This window comes from Oryctolagus cuniculus, chromosome 7 (genome assembly GCF_051225735.1).
Source record: "Oryctolagus cuniculus isolate XC-2025 breed Fujian yellow rabbit chromosome 7, ASM5122573v1, whole genome shotgun sequence".
NCBI classification, from domain to species: Eukaryota; Metazoa; Chordata; class Mammalia; order Lagomorpha; family Leporidae; genus Oryctolagus; species Oryctolagus cuniculus.
Window position 1 is genome coordinate 119,444,885 of NC_142873.1, and position 24,768 is coordinate 119,469,652.

The following is a 24,768-nucleotide window of genomic DNA, read 5'->3' on the forward strand; positions in this document are numbered from 1 at the left end:
TAGGAGCCTGGAGCTGCATCTGGGTCTCCCAGGTGGATGCAAACACCTGGATCATCCTGTAGGGAGCTGGATCAGAAGCAGAGCAGTCAGGATGCAAACCAACACCCATTTGGGACGTTGGCATTGCAGGCTGCGGCTTAACTCACTGTGCCACAATGCCGGCCCTGCATAGAACTATCTCTAAAAGAGTCCAGATGGGTGGGGAAAGCCACGCTGCCTTGCGAGTGAGGATAACTGAAGCTCTTGGGGTGAGGCCCGAAGAGAGTGTCCTGTAGGGACTGACCCTGCACCCTTGCTCCCAGAAGCAAGCAGGAGCCCAGGTGCCTACTCCGGGAAGCTCCTCTTTCTGGATGAGAGCAGAGGCCTGTGTTGTGTGTTCTGGTGGGAGGGGGCGGGTTTGTCAGCAGTGCGTTCATATGCTTGGCGTGGGGTAGGGCAGGGTAGGACTCCCCAAGGTCATGGGTCACTCTTCTGCTTAGGGGCAGGAGAGGCAGGTTAAACCTCCACCTGTGACGCCGGCATCTCGTGTGGGTGCCAAGTCAAGACCCAGCTGCTGCACTCCTGATCCGGCTCCCTGCTTAACGCGCTTGGGAAGGCAAGGGGTGATGACCCAAGTGCTTGGGCCCCTGTACCCACCTGGGAGACCCAGAGGAAGCTCCAGGCTCCTGGCTTTGGCCTGGCCCAGCCTGAGCCGTTACAGTCATCTGGCGAGTGAACCATGGATGGAAGACCTCTCTGTATCCTCCCCTCTGTCTTTCAAGTAAGTAAATTGAGAGAGAGAGAGAGAGACCGACCTTCTCCTGTCCAGAGCAGAGGGCTGAGCTCCCCAGTTGCCCGGACTCGGGGACTACGGGTTTGAACCTTGCTTCCTTTCCTGGGAGCACCGGGGAGGATCTCCTCCTGCTGGGATGGGGCTGCTGGCGAACCAGTCGAGAGCCAAACGGGCTTGGCCCGCGCGGGATGCCTGTGGTCGCCGTGGCACGTGTGGGTCCCCTTGTGGCTCACCAGTGAGGCGGAGGCACTGGAGGGAACCCCGCGCCTGGTGGCTATGTTCTTAGCCAGGGATCCCCAAGAAGCCCTGTTCTTCAGAGAGAAGGCCGGGGATGGGGATGGTGGGAGGGGGTTGGGGGTGCGGTGGGATGGCCTTGGGGCGGCACTCTGTAGGGCCACGGGCCTCAGTGGACTGTACCTCCAGGGCCTGCAGGAGGCAGCTTTCTGGGGTGGGCCACGTCATCCTGCGTGAGGCCTGTTTCTGTTTAGAAAACAATTTATTTTATTTTTTTTTTAAAGCCCAAGTTACCCAACTGCTGCCCTAGTTGTCTCGTGCTTTTATTCAGTCCATGTGCGTATGTGGCTGTGCATACACACGGGGAAGGGGGGCCCCGGGCGGCTGGAGCCCAGGTGTCGGCTGCTGCTCTCGGCGGGCCAGCTAACACACTGGTCTCTGGGTGCCTTGTGATCGTGACCCCGAAATGTCCTGCAGTGGAGAGAAGAGTTAGATCCTGGGTCCTCTGGAAAGAGGATTGCCTCCTGCCCCCTTGCCCTTGGGTGTATGGGGACTGGGCTGGGCAGAGCAGCTTCGAAGAAGGGCCCCAGTGGTCACCTCCTCTAATGCCGTTTTTGGACTCCTGGGGAAACTGAGTCCCCAAGTGAGGAGCATGTTGTTCCTGGGCCCCCTCCCTGTAAGACCCACGCCCCACATGAGGCCTCTGGTGTCTGAATCCAGTGCTGTTCCCTCTCTTGGTCTGGAGGCTGGTGTGGCGTCCTGTCCTGTGCACCTGCCACACCCCCAGCGTGCTCTGGGCCTTCATGAATGTCAGGAGGGTCAGTTTGGATTTTGTGTTTTAAAGAGACTCACAAGACATTTGCTGGGCACCTTTCTGGAGTTCTACCTTGGAGCTGGAGAGAAGGCAGGGAGAGGCAGAGTGGAAAGGCCTGGCCTGGCCCTTCCTGGTCAGCCTTGAGCAGTTCTTGGAAATAATAGAAATAGTAGTCATGTATTGAGCACCTGCTGTATGCTTCACATTGTGCTGGGTCTTAGAAATGGGTAGAACAGCCTGTGCTGTGAAGGTACAGGAGGGTAGGGGCTGGGATCCAGTGTCGTGGTGACTGGGGTGTGTGTGTGTGTGTGTGTGTGTAGGGGCTCAGAGTGTATATGTTATTTTTTAGCAGTGGTTATTTCTGAGTTCTTACCCCATTTGGGCTGTGAAACACCGGTTGTTTCTTATCCCCCTTGTAAAGATCCGTTCTGAGCCCACGTCCTCTCTGTCATCCACGGGGAGCAGGATAAGCTGTCATCATTCGGGGTGCACATTCACCATGCAGCTATTAGGGTGTTGCTGCTGGGGAGTAAATGCTGTCTGCTTAGCTTCCTGCCCCCTGCCCTGTAGTCACTGCTAACCTGGCCTGCCTTTGTTGTGCTAAATTGGAGAATGGCAGAACTCCATCCTCCAGCCTGGAGTTCAGAGAATTCACCATCCTTCCCCAGAACCGTGGTTGCCCTGCCCGTTCCCTTCAGACGTTCACAGAACTGCCACGGGTTCTCCTGATTCTGTTCCTAGAACCACTGACTCACCCCTGGCTTCCTGGGAAGACCACACCCCTCAGGCGGAGGAGCCTCCTGTGCGGTGCAGCCGGTACCTGCGCACTGGTGTGCTCGCTAAAGGCTCTCTTAAATCAGCACTTACTCCTTTTCTTTTTTTGTTTTTTTTTTTTTTTTTAAGATTTATTTATTTGAAAGGCAGAGATACAGAGAGGCAGAGGCAGAGAGAGAGGTCTTCCATCTGTTGGTTCACTCCTCAAATGGCCACAACAGCCAGAGCTATACCGATCTAGAGCCAGGAGCCAGGAGCTTCTTCAGGTCTCCCACACGGGTGCAGGGGCCCAAGGACTTGGGCCATCTGCTGCTGCTTTCCTAGGCCATAGCAGAGAGCTGAATCGGAAGTGGAGCAGTGAAGACTTGAATTGGTGCCCATACACCCACTACACCACAGTGCCGGCCCCAGGACTTACTCTTAATCCCTGATGTACTTAATCCCATGTCCTCAATATGTAAAAGGTCAAATACCCAAATATCAAAGGATGTGAATATTTTATCATGAAAGTAGATTGACAAACGAAGTGGGGGGTGGGGGGAGCCATCTCCAAAGGCAGTGATCCGAAAGCTAAGACACCAAAGACCAAAGAGATGCTAACTACTAAGTTAGCAAATCCTGACCTCATGGTGTTGTTCAGTGGCTCATGATAATCATACTTCTATAAAGGATTCAAGAGTTAAAGGAGTCGGTGAAAATAAAGGTGGACACTGACTTTAAAGCTTCCTGCACCTACTGTTGTGCAGTGGTTGTTAGCCGCTCATCCCTAGAGTTGCGTTTACCCAGGACCCCTGAGAGCCAGGAGGCAGCACTGCAGCCCACGGTGGTTCAGCTAATGGATTACCTGGCAGATCTCCCCAGGGGATCCCACCAGATAACACTGCGGGCAGGGGCAAGGGCTGTGGGATCTCTCCCCCCTTCCGAGAGGGCCTGTGGTCTGACCTGGGCGCAGGGAGGCTGATGTTGGGTGATACTTGAAGCTCATGAACTTGTAGCACACATCACGGTTGGCGGAGTCTCTTCCGTCACACAGACTGGTTTTTCCGTAGGCGGAATCATTTTGAAAGTAACCTGTGGCTAGCCCATTCTCTGTACCTGGCATCCCACGCACTCACCACATGCCACATAGTGCTTCTCGGCCTCTGCGTTTCCATAGTCCCAGAGCTCCCGGCTTAGCGAGCGCAGCCCCTCCGCAGCCGTCCCGTCACTCAGTCCCCCACAGCCTAGACGAGAAGATGGGACAGTAGCTCTCCTACTTCTGCAGGAAACAGGTCCAGAAAGGCCGAGGGCCTGGCCCCCGTGGTCGGCCCACCGGCTGGTGCAGGTGACAGAGCATGAAGCCAGCGTGTTGGGCCATGTGTTATGGGATTCGCACGTGTTCTTGTTTCCTCCCACCAGAGTTGGAAGTTGGGGATTCTGGCTTCTATTTTAGGGCCGAGGAAAGGGAAGACGTGGCTTTTTGAAGGTGGTGACAGGAAGCTGTGACTCTCAGAGAACCCCTTAAGCCCTGCAAGGTGGCCCTGCACCCCACTACCCCCACCCCAGTTCTCGGTCATGCTGGGTGGCAAGGGGCAGTCCTAGGGAGCACTCTCGGGCCTGAGTCTTCCTGTGTGAGCACGGGGCCAGGCACAGAGGCAGCGACCTGTGAGCCGGTGGGCTGCCGAGTATTTGGAAGGGGACCAGGGGGCCAGGCTGCAGAGACCAGTCTGTATACCCCCACCCCAGAGGCATTTGCTGCTGCAGAGGCACCAGTAAACACTAGCATCCTGCGTTCCAAGAAGAGGAACAACAGCCCTCCCATTGTGCACCCCCCTTCTCGTGACTCACCTGGAGCCCTGGGTGCGGGTAGGGGCCACGAACGTGCCCTGCCCTCCTTCCTTCACCCACTCCAAGGGCATTCCCAGTTGGTTGGTCCATGTAGTCATTGAGTTGTGGATAGCGCTTGATCTTCTGTTCCATCTGACATTCAGCCACTCGCAGAGCGCTGACAGGTACCCTTCACCGCACCTGCCCTCAGAGAGCTGCTTGGAGTGGCTGATGTGGGGCCCAGCAGTTAAGACTGTTTGGGACGCCTATATCCCATATCTGAGTGCCTGTGCCTGTGTCTGAGTCCCTGCTGTGTTCCTGTTCCCGTTTTCCTGCTAATGTGCACCTTGGGAGGTGGCAGGTGATGTTGGCTCAAGTGCTTGTGTTCCTGCTGCCCATGGGGGAGACCTGGATTGGATTGGGTTCTGGGCTTCGGCCGGCTCATCTCAGGCTGGGGAGTGAGTCAGTGCATAGAAGATCTCTCTGTCTTTCTCTCTGTGCATCTCTCTGCCTCTCAAATAAGTTAACAGATAAGTAGAAATCTTAAAGAGCTTAGAGTAGGGGGGTGGGTCAGGCAGGGGCATCCTGCTGGTAGTGCAGCTGCCGCGTGTTGGTGGCTCAGTGCCACCCGGCACTGCGGCAGGTGCCTCCTGTGCCTGTCTCAAGCCATTCTCGGAGCTGCTTCCCCAACTGGTGGACGTGGCGCCCCTACTTGAGAGGTGAGGGGATGGGAGCCCAGAGTTGGTTACTTGCCCAGGGAGTGACACCCCTGGGGATTGAGGCAGGCGTCACTATCAGACCTGTGCATGTCCTGTCTGAACTGGTGGGCAGGAGGGGCTGTGGGGATGCGGCCAGACCCCGGGTCTGGGTCTGTCTCTGGTCACGGGCTTGGCCACTAACCCTCTGCCTCCTGTTTCCACAGAGCGCAGCAGCTGCCCCGAGCCCCGTGCTCGGCAACATTCCCCCCAACGACGGGATGCCGGGGGGCCCCATCCCGCCCGGCTTCTTCCAGGTATGTGCTGGGCCCCGGGTCTCGCGCCCTTCCTTGCATTTGGGCAGGGGCGAGGTGGGGGAAGGAGGAGGAGCTCAGTTTGCCATGGTCCAAATACCCAAGTTGCTTTCTGCTGGCTCAGACCCCACCCTTCCCGCCCTGTCCCCACCGCCCTCCCGTGCTGCCGAGGGGCCGGAGGGTTGGGAAGCGGGCCGCCTCCTGCGCTGCGCTGCTCTCCTGAGGCTCCCACGGCCGGCCCCTGCTCTGTGAGGTGGTGGGGCTGCTGCCAGGCCAGCGTGGAGCTTGCTTGTCACCAAAGGCGTGTTCTGGGCTTAAGTAAGTCAGCTCTTCCTTGTTTCTGTTTCGTTGCTGCTGTCGCTGTCATTGTTCATTTTGCCTGTCCACACGACAAACCTCACACGGGCTCTGCAATGCAAAAACCCCCTCTTCTTGGTGGCTCTTGGGGTCCCCCCGCCCCGGCTAACCCCTCGATTTTTTTTTTTCTGGGTGTGCTCACCGGCAGCATCCTATAGGCATCTGTGCCCACACTCTGCCTGCCACAGGCAGGAGCGGATCCCACCTGGCGTGGGAATCGGGCCTCCGTGTGTTGGGCATTTCCTGGGGTGTGTGTGAGGTTGGTCTGCCTCTCTGTTTTGTCAGGGTTGGGTGTGGCTGCCTGTCCCTTGCCCCCAGCCTGCCACCTTCTCCTCCACCCCCACCTCCCATTGAGGCCGGGAAATGCCATGTGAGGCGTCCCCGTGCAGGGCTGCGAGGGGGCTGGGAGAGGAGGCTCGTCCCCGCCGGATAGCCTGCGCCTCTGGGAAGTGGACACTCACCAGCTGAGTCTACGGAAGACCTGTTGTGTAGAAAAGGAGGCGCTGATTGCGTCTGTGCAGCCCAGCAGTCGAGAGCTGGCACCCGCGAGGCCGAGCCCAAGTCCGGGGGGACTCCGGCCTGGTGGGAGTCAGAATTCAGCTGCCCTGGGGGGTGAGGAGATCCGCACAAAGGGTCAGGCAGCTCCTAGGCACGGTCAGGGGTTCTCGAAGCTGCTTCCACTGCCGCTTTTGGTGCTTCAGTGGAGGCTAACTCCCAGCAGAGGAGGGTCAGGGCGTGCCACTGCCAGCCACCGAGGACATCAGTGTTAGGTGGTCCTCAAAGACAGCGGTGGCTCAGGGTGTCAGAGGGCCGCACGCAGACCTGTGTCAGCCTCCGCAGCATGCTGCCAGGACCACACGTGTCCAAAGGGCAGAGCTGGATCCGGCCTCAGGAGTAGGCTTGTGAGGCTCCGCAGATGCGAACAAGGGGGCTGAGAATGAGACTGCAGGATCCCGGGAAACACACGGACCCGAGGGAGGCAGGTGGATGGCACAGAGGAGAATCCTGAGAGCGGCTGGCTTAGAAGGTCACCCCCTCCAGGGCAGCATTCTCGCTGGCTGCTGCAGACGGCTGCTCTGCCCCCTGCCCACTGGGGCCTTCCCTTCCTGCTCAGTTCTATCCAGTTGGGAGTTCTTTCCCAGGCTCACGTGTCCTCACCCGTGACACCATGGATGCCCTTAATCCCGTGCAGGTGGGGCTTTGTGCGTGGTGGACAGAGCCCGCTGAGGTGCCACGGTCTGCCTCTGCATGTCCATATGCACCTGGCTGTCCGCCACAGGCCACTCTGCTGGGCGGAGGCAGGCAGTAGCCAGTCAGCTCTTTTAAAATAGTCCATCCACTTGTATTTTGGTCCGAGCCCAGGCCAAGGTGCAGGTCCGAGCAGTCCCCAGCTTCTGTGACTGCCCCGGGGAAGGCCTGATTCCAGACATTCTTCTCGGGCTCTCCCTGTGATATTGGGGGTGTGTGGTCAGAAAGGCCAGCCTGACTCCTGGCCTTATTTAGCCACTACAGCCACCACCAAGCAGAGGTAACTTTGGGCCCTCTTGACTTGAAAGTTGTCTGCTCTGTGTCCCAGTCAGGGTGTCCTGGCCTGTCTGTGTCCTGCGCACTTCTGGACAGCTGGGGTAGGCCGTGCTCAGCTGGGTCGCTGCTGAGGGGAGAGGGCACCTCCGTGGAGGAGGCGGTGGCTGCCCATTTGCAGAGCAGGCTGGCTCGCGGCAGAAGCATTGGCTGTTGGTTGCCGCTCATTTTTCACACGGCGGCTCTGAGATTAGCAGGGAAATAGAGATGGTATCGAGGGTTTTATCTGCTGCCTGCAATTGCACTTCTTCCTCTGCTTGGTCCCCGCCCCCGGGGACAGCTCTGTGCAGGAGGGCGTGGCGCTGGGGAGCCAGCTTGGGGGGCCTGACCCAGCTTTGCCCGGACCATGGTCCACAGTGGCTGGCCCAGTTTTCAGGTCGGATTGCACCCCAGTTTGTCCTAAATTTAGAAGAGCTGGTAGGGCCTCCAGGAGGGTGGGAGAGAGCAGCTGTCCCCTCCCGTACCAGCCCCTCCGAGAGCAACTCCGCCGTTGTCCGATGGCCAGACTGCAGGGCTGCCCCTGGGCTGTCACTTGCTTTTTCTTCTTTGGTGTTCAGGTTCCCCAGGTGACTGGTGCCTGTGGCATAGATGTACACGGTAGCAGGCTAAGGGCCAGCTGGGAGGGGGTTTCGAAATCAGCCTTGACCACACCCCCTGCTTGGGGTTGCGGGTCTGGAGTCTCGGTAGAATTTAACAAGGGCATTCTGATTCGCGGTCCTTGTGGTGTTGTTTTTTTTTTTTAAATGCCCAGATCTTGGCATGTCCAGCCCTGGACATGTTCTCAGGCCATGATGAATGTTATAAATGTTGGAACTGAGTTTATTTTGTGTTGTCACATTGTAGGAGGGGGCACATCCCGCCCCCACAGTGTGGTGGTCTGGGAGTATGGAAGGGGAAAGGGCGTGGAGGGCCTGGCCACACGTGTGCTGCGGTGACCCTGGGCACGGTCCCCCCCCGCCGCCCCGGCGCACAGCCTCCGTTTTCTCACCGGTGGATGGAATAGGCTGGACCAGATGGTCTCTGAGGGCCCTTCCAACATTGATTTTCTGCTTTGGATCCAGATGGATTTTACATAATCAAGCAGTGGCCCTTTTTTTCATGAAGCTTAACTCAGTTAGGCTGCGCATCTGGCAAACCCAGCTTGGCCGTGGCTGGGCCTGCTGATCTGGGTGGGTCCCCTAGTTCCCGGGCCCTAAGGTGGCGCTAAGGGGCCGCCGTCCAATAAGAATTTCCAGGTCCAGAACCTGGGGAGAAACAGAAGAGCAGAGGTCGCCGAGAACAGTGCTTCTGTTCTTGTTTTGTTTCTAAATTCCTCTCATTGTTTTGAGTTCTGTAGCATTTTTAAACATGCAGCTGACTGATTTCCATCACTGTTTCTGCAGAGGCCTGACGGATGGGGCAAGTGAGACTTGGAAAGGTGAATAGTGCGCCCCCAGTGGTCAGCCAAGGGCTATCGTGAGATCCTGAGCCAGTGTTCCTTCAAAAGGCAGATGCATGTCCGCTTGTCCAGAGACAGGAGAGAGAACAAGAGGAGAGGACAGAGAAACGTAGCCATCTTCTCTGGAAAGAAGCAAATGAGCTTCCGTTCCGATGCCACCCCTGGTGGCGGCTGCCCAGGACACATGTTGAGAATGATTCTGACTGTCCACGCTCAGCAGATCCTGAGTGGTGCTAGCCACCGTGTGAGTGCGAGTGCCTATCCTGTACTTGCCATCCCCAGGCTAGCCCTGCCTTCTCCCTTAGAGTTGTGGAAGTGCAATCCCAGAGGGAGAAGGAACTCAGTGATGGTTGTCTGCTCCCCCGGGGTGGGAAAGGCACAGGCTTGGTTCTAGGCTCAAAGTGATTCAGCTCGGGGTCTGCCCGTGGCGGCGGCCAGCCTGCCGGAGGGACTGTTACCAGCCACGCCTGTGGCGGGACAGGGGAGCAGCCTACCTGCCACGAGGAGCCGTCAGGGAAGGCTGCCTGGAGGCCGCGCCAGCCGAGACAGAGTCTTGGATGGGGTGGGTGACAGGTGCCCAGTGGGAGGCTGGAGATGCCGTGGGCTCTTGTTGCGGAGTGTGGGCTTCATCTAGCAGGCAGCGGGCTTGGGCTGCATGAGGCCGGAACCAGGTCTGTGTTCCAGCACGGTTACTGTGCGCTCTGAGCAGGCAGGGACTTGGGTGCTGCAGCGGGTGCTCAGGGATGTGGGTGGGGAGTTCCTGCTCCCTGGGCCAAAACCTCATTCAAAGCTCTCGGCACTGCTCCGAGCTCGTCCCGCAGGGGAGGGCAACAGTATGAGTGATCGATATGTCCCTTCCAGCCCGGTGGGTCCTCGTTCTGATGACCAAGCCCGCCTGCCTTAGAGGTTGAGGTCTTCTTCCACAGCCACTACTGGGGAGAGGAGGCAAAGGAGCCAGTGAAAACATAGCCAAGGAATGCAGAAACAACCCAGGAAACAAGGCCTGTGCGCTTCTCCGGGGAGGGCAGCTGGGAGTCTGAAGGAGCACTCTGCGGGTGAAGGCACTCACCTGCCTCCGCACGGCAGATCCTCGGGGGGCGAGGGAGGCCAGGCCCCCTTGAGCCTTTGTGTGGAAGACATTCCTACCCCCACCAGTCGAACCGTGAAGCCATGAGCTTGGGGGACCGTGAACCTTTGGGGGTGGGGGTGCAGTGGGCAGTGTGTTTCCAGGGCGGGTCAGAACCCAGGGAGTGGTGCCGCCTAGCACGGCTTTGGGCCCAGGGCTGCGTACTTCCTGCCTCCTGCAGTGGGAAGCAGGCATCTTCCCCGGGGCCAGGACCCACGGCTCAGGAAAGACTTCTTGGTACTGACCAGAATTGAGTTTGGGAGAGAGGAGACTTGGGAAGAATTAAACCTCCTTGATGTTGTGGCCTCCAAAATTAGCTGCTAGCAAGGGCTTAGTACGTGGGCACCAGGCGCCCCGTTTGACAGATGGCAGGGACCTGGCTGGGCAGGTGAAGAAGCTGGAACCTGGCCGGGCTGGTGTGTTCCTCCCTCAGCCATAGGCTGTGAGGGTGCAGGGAGCTCTCGGTTCCCAAAGCCACAGACCCTGCCCCCAAGGGGCTCAGTCTGGTGGGGGAACAGGGATGGCTGTGTGGGGAGATGCCACGTGAGGCCCCCCAGCAGGCGGGGCCCTGCCGGGGCGGGGGGTGCCGGCGGAGGGAGCAGCCAGCCCTGTCTGGGCAAGCTTCCCCCAAGGGGCTGACATTTGAGCTGAGAGACCAGGGAAGGCGGCAGGGGGAGCACCAAGACTGGATGTGAAAGGGCAGGTATGGGATGGCAAGAGGCATGGCTGGCTGGGCTGGGCCATGGGAACAGAGCCAACAGGTGAGCCAGGAGTAGATGGGTGAAGGACTTGAAATGGAGGAGAGGGGAAGAGCACCAGTGACCCTGGGCTGGCCACGGTGGCACTCGACCCCCACCAAGCCATCCCTTTGCTGGTGGCTTTTGGCCCGAGCTGGAGCAGTGGCCAGTGCTGGAGCTAGCCCCAGGCTCCAGGCCCACATGAGGCCACACTGGGTAGGTCAGAGAGATGGGTTAGTAGGGGGAGGCCCTGGGGGAGGAGCAAAGACCCGCAGGGGTTCTGGAGCTGCCAGCCTGGCCAGCTGCTGCTGGGAGCACTGTCCACATGAGAGAAGGTGCCCTCTGCTCTGAGTTCATTTGCGCCTGTCAGGTAGGCCCAAGAGCCAGCAGCACTCCTGCTGCGTAGACGCAGAATGCTGGGCTCCAAGTGGCAGGGAGCCGCTCAGGAAGACGGTCTAGACTGGCAGTGGGTGGGACGGAGCCCAGGCTTCCTGAGGACCCTCTGTGGGTCCCACCCTCCGGCCTCCCGGTGGGTGGAGGGAGCCAGCCTGTGGGAGACAGGACCAAAGCGTGCCCACCCCTCCCAGAGACAGAAACCCCGCCCCTCACCCTGCTGTCTTCCAGCAGACTGACAGAAGGCAGGGTCACCCCTGCTGGGAAGGATTAGAGAGGAGGCGGGGCACCCCAACTGCTGGCTGGGGCCTCAGTGGGAGGTGGGGAACCAGCGCTGTTCCCCGCCCCCAGCCCCCACCTGTTACAAACCCACTTGGCCCGAGCAAGCCAGCAAGCGAGGGCAGCCCCTCCTCTGCCCCTCCTCTGCGTGCTGCATTGAAGCCCCGTGCAGGTTCCATGCCCCATGTCCAGCACCACTGTGGGCCCTCAGGACCCGGCACACCCCCTCTGTCTGGTGAGGGGTGCTGCGGGTCTGCCCCCCCTGGCCGCCTGGCCTGTGTGAAGAAGCCTGGGGCAGGAGAGAGGAAGCAAGCCTTATTTTTCCTTGCCAGCACCACCTCCACAAAGGTCAGACTGTACTCCCGCCCGGCAGCCAGCCTGGTGCCTAGCGTCTGCCCAGCGGCAGATGACCGCCCCCAGGGCTCCTAGCAACGGTGGACAAAAGGTTACTCCTGACGTGCCAGGCTGCCCGGCTGCCGGCTCAGCCCCTCGCCCTCCCCTCCCCCCTCCCCCTTGGAGAGGAGGGAGAAGTTGCCGGGGCGCCGGGGCGCGTGCCTGTGTGCACGCGTGTGGACACGTTTGGGTCTGGGCACTCCAGCCGCCTCCCCCTCCCCCTCTGAAAAACGTGAACTGCACATGGAGCGCCGTGACTCTCACTGATGAAATGGAAAGTTGAACATAAATCAGTGTCTGCCGCCCGGTTAGCTATGCATCAGCAGGCAGTGCCTAGGAGATTTGCTCGGTAACAAAGCACCCGGCGGCTCCATGGGCCTCGACCGCCCCCTAACGTGGAGCCAGCCCCGCACCGCAGAGCCAGGCGGGACTGCACACCGGGTCCTTCTGGCCACCTGCCCCTGCCTGCCCAGCGGGGAGGGGACTCGCTTTTCCATGCCTCCCCTGCCGGCCGAGGCCCCTCTGTGTCCCTTTGAGGGAGGGGCGGGGGAGTCCAGCCCTGGGCTTTGTTGGTGCCACTGCTGCCACCCCTCTCTGGGCCTCCTTTGAGCCCTAACGGATTCCCTGGCGCTAATGGACCTGATGCTGGAAGCCCAGTGTCCACAGCTGCCCTCCCCTCTTGTTCGTGAAGCACTGGGCTGGCCCCCTCCACTTTGGACCTGCGCTTTCTCGTGTTTCTTGGAGGACTGAGATTTCCCCGTGCCTAGACGCCACTCCGGGCGTGGGGTTCAGCTCCCCCAGCCCTGTCCTGGGTGGGGATGTTTTGTTTGCCTGTTTCTGGCAGACTGGGGAGCTCACCCTCTGCTCCCACCCCTACCTTCCCTCCCTGCAAGTTTTGCTGAGGTTTTTCTCCTTTAAAGAAAAAAAAAAAAAAAGGTCACATTCCTCAGCCCTTGCAGCAGAAGAGGCTGAGGGAGAGGGTTCCAGCAGAATCCTGTAATAACATGCCTCGGCATTGCGTGCAGCGGGACGGCCCCCTGAGCGAGAGCGCGCCACAGGGCGCCCGCGCAGAGCGCCTCGGCTGGGGTCAGGGACCACGCACAGATCCAGCTCCGTGGGAGGCACTGCCCTCCATGCTGGGGATGTGGCAGTGGGTTCCCGGCTTGGGTCCTGTTTCTCTCCAGATCAACCCCCCAGGCACTCTTTCTCTGGAAAGCCCCTCCCACCCCCAAAAATGCTGGCATTGGCATAAATGAGGCCCCCCCAGGGAAGGAGACTGGAGCTGGGTGGGGTCACAGCCTTCAGGAAGTGCCAGCTCTGTGCTGGGGGCTGAGCTCCCCGCCCCGGGCATGTGGTCTCCGTGCAGTGCAGGGCGGAGGCGCAGTGGCTGTCAGGGGCTTCGGCCGCCTGCCTTTCCTTGGTGCTGTCGTCACACGTCTTCCTTGTGGAGCCGTGGGAGGACTGCTCATTTTTGCAAACCTGCCGTGTCCGGTCCTGGTCTGTTACTGCCCTTGAAGGGTGCCCGCTGTGGCCTCAGGTTCCATGTTGACCGGCACGCCTCCTGGCCCAGCTGACACCTCTGTCTCGAGTGGAGAGCTGCTGGGTCCCCTCTGTCTGCACCCCCTCTGGAGGAAGTCCCTCCTTCCTGGCAGCTCTGGGGTCGTGCAGTGCCCGGGTGGGCTGAGAACTGGGGGCAGTGATCGCCGTGGCCACCTAGGGACACCATGAGGATGCACGCGTGAAGTCCTGCCTGGGGCCTGTCAGCTGTCAGGGTCACTGCTCTGTGTCCTGGGCTGTCTTTCCTGCAAGCCCCAGGCTGGGTCTCCCAGCTGCCCAAGAGCAAAGGGTGCTGGAAGTTTACCCCTTTCCCAGGGTCTGGTGCTGCCTGGGTGGCGTGGCGTGTGGGGCACTTTCCGGCCGTTCCCTGGATTGACTGGCCTCTTTAGTGCGCGCCCCTAACGTTTGACTGACAGCTCAGCATCTGCCAAGCCCTGGGCCCCGTTTGGCTCTTCAGGTGGTACCTTGCTGAATCCTGCCCACCTCCTTGGGTCGGGTCTGCCACCTTGACTCTCCCACCTGATGGGAGCTCCCACCAGAGGTGGTCGAAAGGGAGCTAGTCCAGCTGTGTATTGTCCCTGAGCTGGCGTGTGTGACCGGAAGGGAAGGCAGAGTGGACGAGCTGCACAAGGCTCCTTCCCAGAGGCACGCATTCAGTGCTGTGTGCATTCAACTCCCACTCACGAGAGTGGCCCTGCTGGGCTCCATGTCCCCTCGGTGGTCATAGGCCGTGGGCTAATGGCAGGTCGTTCCCCACCAAGCTTTCTTTCTGTCCGTGGTGTTCCTTCATTGAGAGAATAGGGTCCAAGCTCTTGGCAGGGCACTGGGAACTCTCCCTGGTCTGGCCCCGTGACCCTCACCCCATTGTTGCATTGCCCGTCGGTCCCTGGGGCCAGGGCCGGCCGGAGCTGTCGCTCTCTGCCCCCTCCATTCGTCTGCTGGGATTCCTCTACAGGCCGCAGAGTCCTCCCTGACCCATCTTGAAGCTGCTTCACTCTCAGGTCAGTTTTTTTTGTTTTGTTTTTTGTTTTTTTGTTTTTTCTAAGAAGACTTTAACAAGTCTTGCCCCAAGCTCATCAAAGACATGCTCGTGCCACGGATCTGATGAAGTTCCTCCTCCTCAGGTTCATTGCAGTACCAGTCCCCGGAAGCTCACCTGCAGGTGTAGAAATGGCCAGAGTTGAGAAGCGGGTGACCTGCCCCAGAGGAGGGCCTGGGTCACTGGCTCCCTGCCTGTTGGCTTCAGCAGGGACGTGGCAGGTGCAGTGGTGGACAGAAACCCAGCCCTTGTCCTCTGGGGCAGCAAGGACTTCTGAGGCCAGAGGAACAGAGGCACTTCCAGGGCCAGATCCTCCACGACTCGGCTGCAGGGGAGCATCAGGCGCATTCCCCACGGCTGTTGGGGAGGCAGCTCCCGGGGAGCGGGATGCATCCAGGAAGATGGTCTCAAGGCTCGCAGAGGCAGGGAGGCGCCCGAGCCGCAGCTTGATTTGGTAGTAGCCACCTTTAGTGAGGGGCAGCTCCTGGCGCTGGGCAAAGGACTCTTGGTGTTTGTAGCCTGCGTTTCCCTGCAAGGCTGTGGGGCGTTGAAGCGGGGGCAGCCCCATTTTACAGGGGAGACAAGTTGAGTTTCCACAGGAACCAGGGACTGGGCTCCTGGCTCTGTGATTCCAGGGCCTTGCAACAGTGCCACGGAGCTGCTCCTTGCGTTCGCACTGAGGCTTTCCCCATGGCCCACGTGTGTCCTGTGTGGCCGTGGGCTGGGCTTCCCAGCCCTGTGCTTCCGCCGGGTGCTGGTTCTTTCCCTGCTGCATCCTCCTGCCTCTCGTTGGCCGAGGAAGGAAGGAGAGGCATGAGACAGCACCCAGGCCCCCAGAGCGCTCTACGAGCAAAAGCCACGGCCAATATGCCGTCCTGTTCCCAGCCCTCTCTGCTCAGTGGACAATGGGGGCCGGATTCCGGGCATTTTGGGGGTGTGGCCTCCAGGGTCCGGCAGCCCCTTGCTCGTTGGATGTGATGAATCGTTGCTGTTTAGAACTGTCTGGGTGTGAAAGGGTCGGGCAGGCGTGCACGTACGTGTGTGGCTGGAGAGTGGGAAGTAGAGCAGGAATTCTCTGGGTGGGTAAGGCAGTGCTATTTAATATGCGCCTCACCTTCGCCGTGTTGTCGTGATTAACAGTGGAGCCTGGAGCATGAGCACCAGCGAGAGGAGGCGTGGGAGCCGGCGGGCAGGAGGGCTGCCTCTTTGCAGCTGGAGAGGATGAGCCTCCCTCGGCAAGGCAGGCTCGGTGCCTCTCTGCTCCAAGGGACCCGCATGGTTCAGGGTCCCGGGTCCACCTCTGCCTGCACCTCCACCCACCCACAAAGCTGGTCTCTTCTGCAGTGAGTGGAGGCTGCGGGGGGAGAGGTGCCTCTCCCAAACCCTGCCAGAAACCCACTCACAGGGCCCCTGGTTCGCAGCTCCTTCATCAGCGTGGCAGAGGGCTGGCTTCGCGGCTGGGGGTGTGGCTTAGTGGGGCAGCCAGGAGGATGGAAGGGCCACTGCCACTTAGGAACAGGCTGGGAAGGATTTCCTCGTTGCAGGTGTGGTCAGCAGGAGATGGGAATCAGCGCCCTGGCCACCTGTGAAGCCCAGGTTCCAGTGGCCGCAAGTCCCGATTTCTAAGCTCAGATGCCAAAACATCTGTGGAAAGGAGCGGCATGGCTGTGTGGTTCCCAAGATACGGGTGTGATTGCCACTCCCTGCACAAGCTTCCGAAGGCTAATGCCTGCCCCCTTAGCTTAGAGGCCCCAGCCTTCTCCCTGATGCACCTGTTACCTGCCTCTGCTGGCGTGTGGCTCCGGTGTGCTCACAGCTGGTCTCTCCACCTGGCCTGAGCCACTTTGTGGGGCAACACAGGGCGCTACTTAATCAAGTGTCTCTAGCACTTAGCATGTACTGCTGCCCGCAGCCTGGGTGGGCTGACTTGCCAGGTAGATGTTCTGGGTGTTGATGCCTTTTCCCGTGCCCCCAGAAAGAGTGCCCGGTTAATGGACACAAGTGTGCACGCACACACAGCATCTGCAACAGGGAGGCCCAACAGTGTCTACATGCAACATTTGCACTCTTATCCCCTGTGCTATCCCAACCGCAGCCACTCGAGGTCAGCCCTTTCCTGGCCGAGGCGACCTTGACTCTGGAGAAGTCCCGGGGCCCTGACTCCACAGGGAACGGTCCTGACTGTTTGGACTCACGGCTGGGAATCGAGCCCCCTGAACATTCTCCTGGCAAGCAAGAGAGCAGCTCAGTGCCCAGCATCAGGGCAAGAGGGAGACCAGGGAGATGGTCGACAGAGAGGTCCCCTGGCACCCGTGCACTGGCATGAGCACCAGGCCCGCATTAGGAGGATGCACTGTCATTTTGTCCTCACAGCAGTAGCTGTGAAAGCCAGGACTCCTTGACCGGCCACGTGCCGTGTTGGTGAGAGAACCCGAGTTCAGGTTTCCAGTCCGCACCAGTACTCAGTCTGTCTCAGTGGGCCCAGTCTTGGCCCTGATAGTTAGGACCTTAATGTCACCGGACGTCAGTGTTCTCCTTTGTAAAGTGGGCTGAACTTCGGCTTCATTTGTGCCATAAGAAAGGTGGAAGGTGAGGATCAGAAAACAGACACGGGCTCAGCGGCCTAGACCAAAATGTGCAGCTCTTGAGGGTTGCGTCGCCATTGCCGAGGATTCAGGAGCATTTTGGATTTTCAGGTTAGAGAACCAGCCAGTGTAGTCTGTGCACATGTCCCCAAACTGAAAGCTGACACATGGATGGCCCCTGGTGTTTCAGAGGCAGGAGGCTCAGTCTGCAAGAGTGCAGCTAGATCTCTCCCGGGCTCCCCCTCGTCTCTTGAGAACGCTCATTCCGCACGGGGGTCCACTTCCTTCCTGGAGGTCCAGCTAGGAGGTACGTCTTGGCTTGGTGGGGCCGCCTGGCTCTGTGGCAGCCACTGGCCTCCGCTGTTGCAGTACACATTAAATGAGTGTGTAAAATCCTACGTACACCACATCCCAATAAAACCTGACGGGCCGGGTTTGGTCCTGAGCTTCCTCTCGCTCAGCATGGCGGCCATGCTCTTCAGGGTCCCCGCTCTGACACAGTGGGATGCGTGATGCAGGGGACTGAGCCTGGACCTAGACCAGGGAGGTCACAGCCCCGAGGAACTCCGCCTCGGTCCTGCAGGCTGCTCTCGCTTTGCTTTGCCAGGTTCCCTCGCTTTGTTTTGGAAACTGTCGCCTGCTGGTTCTGCACCCCTGGGGCGCAAGCGTGCCTCGTGCCTGTTACACAGAACCTTTGTTGAGTGCCCCCTGTTTGAGGCTCAGCAGGGTGCATCTGGGGACACCAGATTCACAGCTGTGCAGACCTTGCGCCCTCCCATCTGCCCAGCACGTCCTAGGTCCTCAGGGAGAGTGGCGGGGAGGAGGGGAGGTCAGCTGGGGCCCTGGCTCAGATAGAAATCAATGAGTCTTTGGCCAGTCTTTGCACAGCCTGGCCTGGGTGGCTGTGAGCATCCCTGATGTTTATGTGGAGGTGACCCTGAGGGGGAAACGTGGCACTTTCCCGCTCCCTCCAGCTGGTGACTTCCCCCCCAGGAGTAGGGTCCGTCCCGCTGGCCAGCCCTCTAAGCCCCCCACCCTGTGCCCATGGGGAGGGCTGTGAGTGCTGCGGGCTCACCTGCTGGGCAGCTCGGAGCCTCTCCTGACTGTGAGCTCTCCAGGGGCTGTGCCAAAACCTGCGTGTTGGCCCCACCTGGCTGGGCCCCCTCCTTCACTGCATGTGGGCCAGGCCCACCAGGGTGTGCAGACAGACCCAGCTCCAGGTGCACCTCACCTGCACCAAAGTAGTCTCTGCCTCAGACGCAGACTGAGGTGCAGCCGTGAAACAGCTCCCCAAGCCGTACTCCAGGATCCCCTGACTCTCCCTTGCCGCTCCCCACCAAGCAGCCAGCCTCCGCCTCCAGGGAGGCCGCGGGTGAGGCAGCCTGTGTCCACAGACTTGGGTGTTGGTGGCACGCACACACTGTGGCCACCTTCCCAGTGGGGGCACATGGTGTTTCCGTCAGCACCAGTATCCTAGGAGCAACTCGAGTTGTCTGCCACATGCTGTTTGCCCTGTGTATAATTACTGTAATTTTACATTCACTTGGTTAAAGGGACATAGCTGCCAGGCGAGGCCCACCGGCCGGCGGCACTACAAGCCCTCTGTGTCCCGCTACTAGCCAGTGACAGCCTGGCCTCTCCAGCGGTGTCTCCTCAAGTCGACATCTGTGAACAGAGTCTGTCACTTAGTGGCCCAAAACCTCAGGTCCCTTTCCTGATGGCCTTCTGCAACGACAAGCAGGTTTGTCCTGGAAGACAGCGCTGCTGCCTTGTGTGTGGGCTGAGTGCCCCAGTGAGAACACAGCCCGGGCCTGCCACCCCACTTCAGGCGCATGCACGAGGCCAGGCCTCCATCCCTGGTGCCTCGGGCGTGGGGGACCCTCGGCCTGTCCTGCGTGCTCCCTGCCCACAAGGCTGGGGCTCGGGCCCAGCTCCACGTCTCTGCGGGTGCCTTATACGCAGGCAGAGGAAGGCAGCGTTGAGCAGTGCGGGCTGGCGTTTGGGAGAAGTGCAGGGATTGGGGAAGCATTTAACTTGGCGCTTGTTTGGATTACTTTACTTCTTAAGGTCAGTGTTGCGTTGTTATTCTTCGTAAAGATGGTTTTTAATATTAGGAGCTGACACTGGAATCTCCAGCTTGGCAGCTCAGCCTGGTGGTACCAGCTTTTTTTTCCCCCGGTTGCTTGAGCCCACAGGCGTGGGATATGCTGACTATGGCTGTGTGGTCTCCTGTGGGCCCAGCCTCCCTGTTGTGCTTGGGCCCTGCCCTGGCTGTTTTCCTCTGGGGTGCACAGAGCACTCACAGGTAGGGCAGAGTGTCAGGAGTGCGCTGTTGGGATAGTGTTAGGGGGTGTGGCTTTCAGAGGTCCCAGGGGCTGTGCCCTGCAGCAGGTGCAGGAGCCACAAGGCCACGGGTGACACCTCTGCTTGCCTTATCAATGGCAAGTGCATGGCTACAGGAGGGGGCACAGGGCAGGGGACCGCACCTGTGATATTTGTAGGAGGGTCCCCATTTTCCTTATGAGGACACTGAGGCCACAGCCGTCAGGGAGCTGGACTCCTGGCGTGCCCTTGAGGACCTGGGCTTGGACCCGGGGCCATGGAGCAGCACAGCCTTCCCATCACACCACAGCCCAACTCCTGAGTCGAGGATGCTTCGGATGCGTGAAAGGTGGGGGTGGGGGGGTGCTGCTGATGGCTCTGCGATGCATTTCCTCCGAGCCCGGGGGTCGTGGGGCTGTGGGAACCCTGTTCCCCACTGTGCCGCTGTCATGAAGGCTTTGCCACTCAAGTCTCAGTGTCCAGACAGCGACAGCACGGCTCAGGCCTCGGTCACCCATAGCAGAGCTCTAGGCTCTGCTTGAGTGGCTGTTGGAAGCTGCTGAATGGGACACTGGCCAGTGCTGGAATCACAGAAGAGAACTGAAAGGAAGTGCAGGAGTTGAGGGTCTCCAGTCAGATCCTGGGGCCAGCCGAGACAGACCGGCAGGGCCATTAGCAGGGTCTGGGGCAGCATGGAGGCTGGGCAGGAAGTGGATACGTATCGTTTGCTGCCTCCTTTCCCCGGGGTCAGGAGCAGGGATTACTGTGAGCCAAGCTCTCCCCCAGGATTCGAGTCCCCTTGTAGTCGGCCTGCAGAGGCAGTGCAGCACAGTGGAAAGAGTTGAGACCAGCCAGGGGCTGGGCAGGGGACCCTAGTTCTCATCCCACCTTGCTAGTGGCTCCTGGAGGGACTGGACCTACACTCTTTGGCTGCTGTAGGCCTCAGTTTACCTAGCGAGACATCGCCTCCAGTTGCAGCCCCTGGCAGTTAGGCCAGCACTCAAGCTTGGTTGTCGCTGTGCCCTCTTCCTTCTCCCTGGGAGCCCTTCAGGGAGAGCCTGATGTGCCTCTGCCACCCCAGCCTGGGGCTGGTCAGACACAGGTCAGCGCCCAGGTCCTTCGGTCGCTCGGGGCCCTCTCGTTGTTCTTGTCTCCGTGCTGCCGCAGGCTTGCAGGGTGGTGTGCTCCCTGGGACCAGCTCGAGGTCCAGAAGCAGACTTTGAGACCCAGCTGCACCTCTCCATACTTAGGCAGGCCTAGTGAGCGTCAGGGCAGGAGCTGTCCATGGCCCTCACTTGGAGCAGCCCAGGACTCAGTGCGCCGTCACAGGTGGAGGCCATGGTCACTGCAGGGGAGGCGAGGATGGAAGTGCAGTCGGGGGCAGAGCCGGCTTTGCAAAGCCAACTTTTGTGTCTCATGTAGAAGTGGACAGGGACGCGGCGGCGTGAGGAGAGGTCTGGGCCGCAGCTGCGAGATGAGGCATAGCCGCCAACTTATGCTCTGTGGCCTTGGACAAGTCGAACCTCTGTCCTGGGCCACTGTCTCCTCCCCTGCGAAGGGAGGATGTGGGAGGAGGAGATGACAGAAACCTGCCAGACAGGCGTGGTTCTCCGTGAACTGTTAGTAAGGACGCCACATGTCCCTGCCTGGCCAGCTGCTCTGCCGGGACCTGTGGCAGAACAGGAGGGTGAATAAGTAGCACCTGCCACGGAAAGTGGCCCTTGGTGAGTGGGTGGGAGAGGGTGGTCTAGGGGAAGCTGTGCTTGTGGGCTCATCCTGGCCAAGCAGGCTTCTAGATGCTCCCTCTTTTAACAGCTGGGAGTCAGGAGGGCCCCTCAGTTGAGTTGTGTGTGAGACAGTTGATCAGTCCTCATCCCCTTTGAGGCCGCCGCCTCTTGCCTCCCTCCACCTGCACGCCGGATCAGTGCAGAGTTTAGGGAGGAGCCAGGCTCCTGTTCCCTGCCAAGGGCGCGCTCCCTGGCTGAGATCCTTTTTGGTCACCTCTGGCCCATGTGGGTAACGGATGGAAAGTGCATCTTCCATTTCCCCCAAGCCTACACAGAGCCTCCTCTTGAGCATGCAGGCAGGGAAGGGAGACACCACTTTTCCAAAATCCGGAGAACGCAGGCAGCGGAGTGGAGCCCGTGCCTGCAGGCAGAGATGGGCCGCACGGCTGTCATTTTCTTTGTGGGCAACCACGGCCTCTGTTCTTTGCCCCTTAGTGGGGCCAGGCTGTGTAGGGTTTAGTCGCAGAAACATGCCCTCGACCCAGAGTGTACTGAGTGCCCCAGACTTGGCATAAACAGCAGGGACATCGAGACGGAGCCTTGTGTGGAGGTAGGGGACCCACTGGGCAGCGGCAGGGTTTGCTTCCCTGGGGGAAAGGCTTGTCCCGCTCTCGTGGTGCTGGGGCTGGCCAGGGGCGTGCAGGCAGAACCTGGATTGGATCGCTGGGGGGGCAGGAGGTGAGCTGGGGAGGTACTGAGCTGTCTTGAGCTGTGTCCTGTCTTGGGGGGCAGCAGGGAGGATTTGCTCCTTGGCTTCAGTGTTCCAAAACACAGCATCGAGTCAGAGAGGAGGCTCCTGGCCTCTGCTCCCTCCCCTGATTGCTCCCTGCACACGGAGTAGCCGGAGGAGTTGCCAGGGCTGGGCTGGGGCTCCGTCTTCCTGCTTCTTGGCCTTGGTCTTGAAGCAGCTGCATTGAGAGCGAAGGTGTGCCGCGTCCACCTGTTCGTGGTCTGATTACCGCAGTCGGACAGGGAACTTGTGCGGGAGGCCCAGGCCCAGCAGTCAGGCGCGTTCTGCCGTCACTGGAGGCTCTGCTGGACACTCGGGGTCCTGTACCCGTGTTTTCTCTCAAAATCAGCAAGCCGGCTGCCGCGACCCTCCATGACCAGTGGGGCACACAGGTGCGAGGGGCCTGCCTGGAGCCGGGCTGCCCGCCCCAGGGAGGGAGGGAGGCGAGGCGAGGCTTGCACAGGAGGGGGTGCTGCCTTCCCGCCGCGGCGCTTGCACCGGGCCTGTTGCCCCCTCTTGGCAGCTGGACCTCACCCTTGAACCCTCCTCCTCCCCCTCTCCCTTTTTTCTCTTTTTGGGGGTTGGCTTTGAATTATCTTGTTTTGTTTACATTACACCCAAGTTCCGTGGCACAAAAGACTTGCAGGTGCAAATATGTCCCGCCTTCATTAACTTCCCCTCCCTTTTTAATTTATGTGATTTCAGTTTCCCTTCCCTGTGCTGTTAATTAGGGGACCCTCTAATCAGTGCCATTATCACAGTGGTATTCATGTTTAGGAAAGCCGCTAAACAAATGCTTGCAAAATTGCTAAATGGCTAATTAATGTCTGTTAATTAAGAAAATTGCTCATGGTAACAAACCATGCCGTTGCTGGCAGCCGCTAGAAAGACACACACTTGTTGAAATTAGTAGCATGGCAGGTAGGGGAACATCTGCTCCTCAGAGCTTGCCGGAAGTGAGCAGCCCCTCGCTTAGCCAAGAAATTCCCAGGCCTGTCCCCAGCGGCGCCCTCAGGTTCCTGTACAGCCCTCAGCGTCTGGTCCTGCACACCTCTCCTCTGGTCTCCGTGTGCCCCAGCTCGTGTCCTCCCTTCACTCCCTCCCCAGTTCTGGGCTGTCTCCTAAGTGAGCAGGTGGCCTGGCTGAGGGGGGACCACGGAGGAGGAAGATCCTCTGCGTGTGTCTCCCTCCCTTTTTCTTCTGAGGGGTGGTGAGACCGAGACGCAGAGTGCTCCCCATCCACTGGTTCACTCCCCAAATGCCCTCAGTGGCCCTGGGCGGAGAACTGAAGCTGGCAGCTGGGAACTCAATCCATGTCTCCCACATGGGCGACAGGACCCCCGTTATTTGAGCCGTCACCATCGCCTCCCAGGGACGCTGGAGTCAGGAGCCAGAGCCAGGTGTCAAGGCCAGGTCCTGCAGTGTAGGATGCCGGTGAATTACCTGGCACGGGAACCGCTAGGCCAAACGCTTGTTCTGCTCTCTTTTCTTTCTAATTTAACCACACTCATCCCCCGTGCGTGTTTTGAATTTTTCTCAAAAGCGGCTTCCAAGGACAACAGAGTGGGGAATGGGGAAGGGTGGATTGGGGCGTGGCTCCTCCCCCAGCTCTTGTCCAGCTCTGCTGGCCTGCACTGGCCAGGAGTCGTTTCCATACTGTCTAGTTCCAACCCTTACAAAACCCTTTGGGCACTGAGATCAGTCTACGCTCCCGCCCATGTGGGCACCTCAGAGAGTTTGTGGGAAAATGGAATTAGAAGATAAGCTTATTTTGATTCAAAAAGTTGAAATCTGTGCATAGTTCATAGTGTCCCCAAAATGCATTTTCCACAAGCTTTTTGAAGACCTGTGTGTGTATATATTATTTGTTTTTAAAGATTTACTTAATTTTTTGAAAGAGATCTTCCATCCACTAATTCTCTACCCAAATGACTGAACAAGTAGAGCTAGGCCAGGCCAGGCTGAAGCCAGGAGTCAGAAGCTTTTTCTGGGACTCCCACATGGGCGCAGGGGCCCAAGGACTTGGGCCATCTTCGCTGCTTTCCCAGGCCATAGCAGAGAGCTGGATCGGAAGTAGAGCAGCCAGGGCACAAACTAGTGCCTGTGTGGGATGCCAGCATTGTAGGCAGCTGCTTACCCCACTACGCCACAGTGCTGGCTCCGAGTGTGTGTTATTTAGACATGAAGTATAATCTGCTTCAAACGCATAAACCTCTAATTCTTTTTTAAATTGTGTTAGGTTCCTTTTTTAAAAGATTTATTTATTTATTTGAAAGTCAGAGTTAGAGGAAAAGACAGAGATCTTCCATCTGCTGATTCACTCCCCAGATGGCCTCAACAGCTGGAGCTGGACCTGGACCAGTCTGAAGCCAGGAGCTTCTTCCAGGTCTCCTATGTGGGTACAGGGGCCCAGTGACCTGGACCATCTTCTGCTGTTTCCCCAGGCATATTAGCAGGGAGCTGGGTTGGAAATGGAAGAGCCAGGATTCAAACCAGTACCCATGTGGGATGCTGGCATTGCAGGCGGTGACTTTACCTGCTACACTACAATGCCACACACTCCCCTCCCCCCGTAAGTAATGATTGCAGCCCACTGAATTGATGTCAGCATTCTCTGATGGTTCCAGCCCATAGCCCTTTGGTTTAAGGGACTTCATCTGCCATATCTTTTTAAAAAAAATTTATTTGTATATTTGAAACGCAGAGAGAGAGAGAGAGAGGAGTCTTCCATCCACTGGTTCACTCCCCAAGTAGCCACAGCAGCTGGAGCTGGACTGATCTGAAGGCAGGAGCCAGGAGCTTCTTCCGGGTCTCCCACATGGGTACAGGGACCCAAGGACTTGGGCCATCTTCTAGTGCTTTCCCAGGCCATAGCAGAGAGCTGAATCGGAAGTGGAGCAGCTGGGACTTGAACTGGCACCTGTAATGGGATGCTGCTGCTGTAGGCAGCGGCTTTGCCAGCTACGCCATAGCATCGGCCCCCAGCCCATCTCTTTCCAGGGCTATCAAGTCAGAACGGGCCAGGGCTTGGGACT

At 59.0% G+C, this 24,768-nt stretch overlaps 1 protein-coding gene across 3 annotated transcripts in view; it reads left to right on the plus strand.

Moving 5' to 3' along the window:
* Positions 1–24,768, plus strand: part of SSBP3 (single stranded DNA binding protein 3) — a 153,842-nt gene that overhangs the window by 108,384 nt on the left and 20,690 nt on the right. For all 3 annotated transcript variants that reach the window (XM_017346275.4, XM_008265216.5, XM_017346276.4), the window contains exon 5: positions 5,323–5,412. In XM_017346275.4, the coding sequence (XP_017201764.2) occupies positions 5,323–5,412 (90 nt within the window). The remainder of the gene's footprint in view (positions 1–5,322; positions 5,413–24,768) is intronic.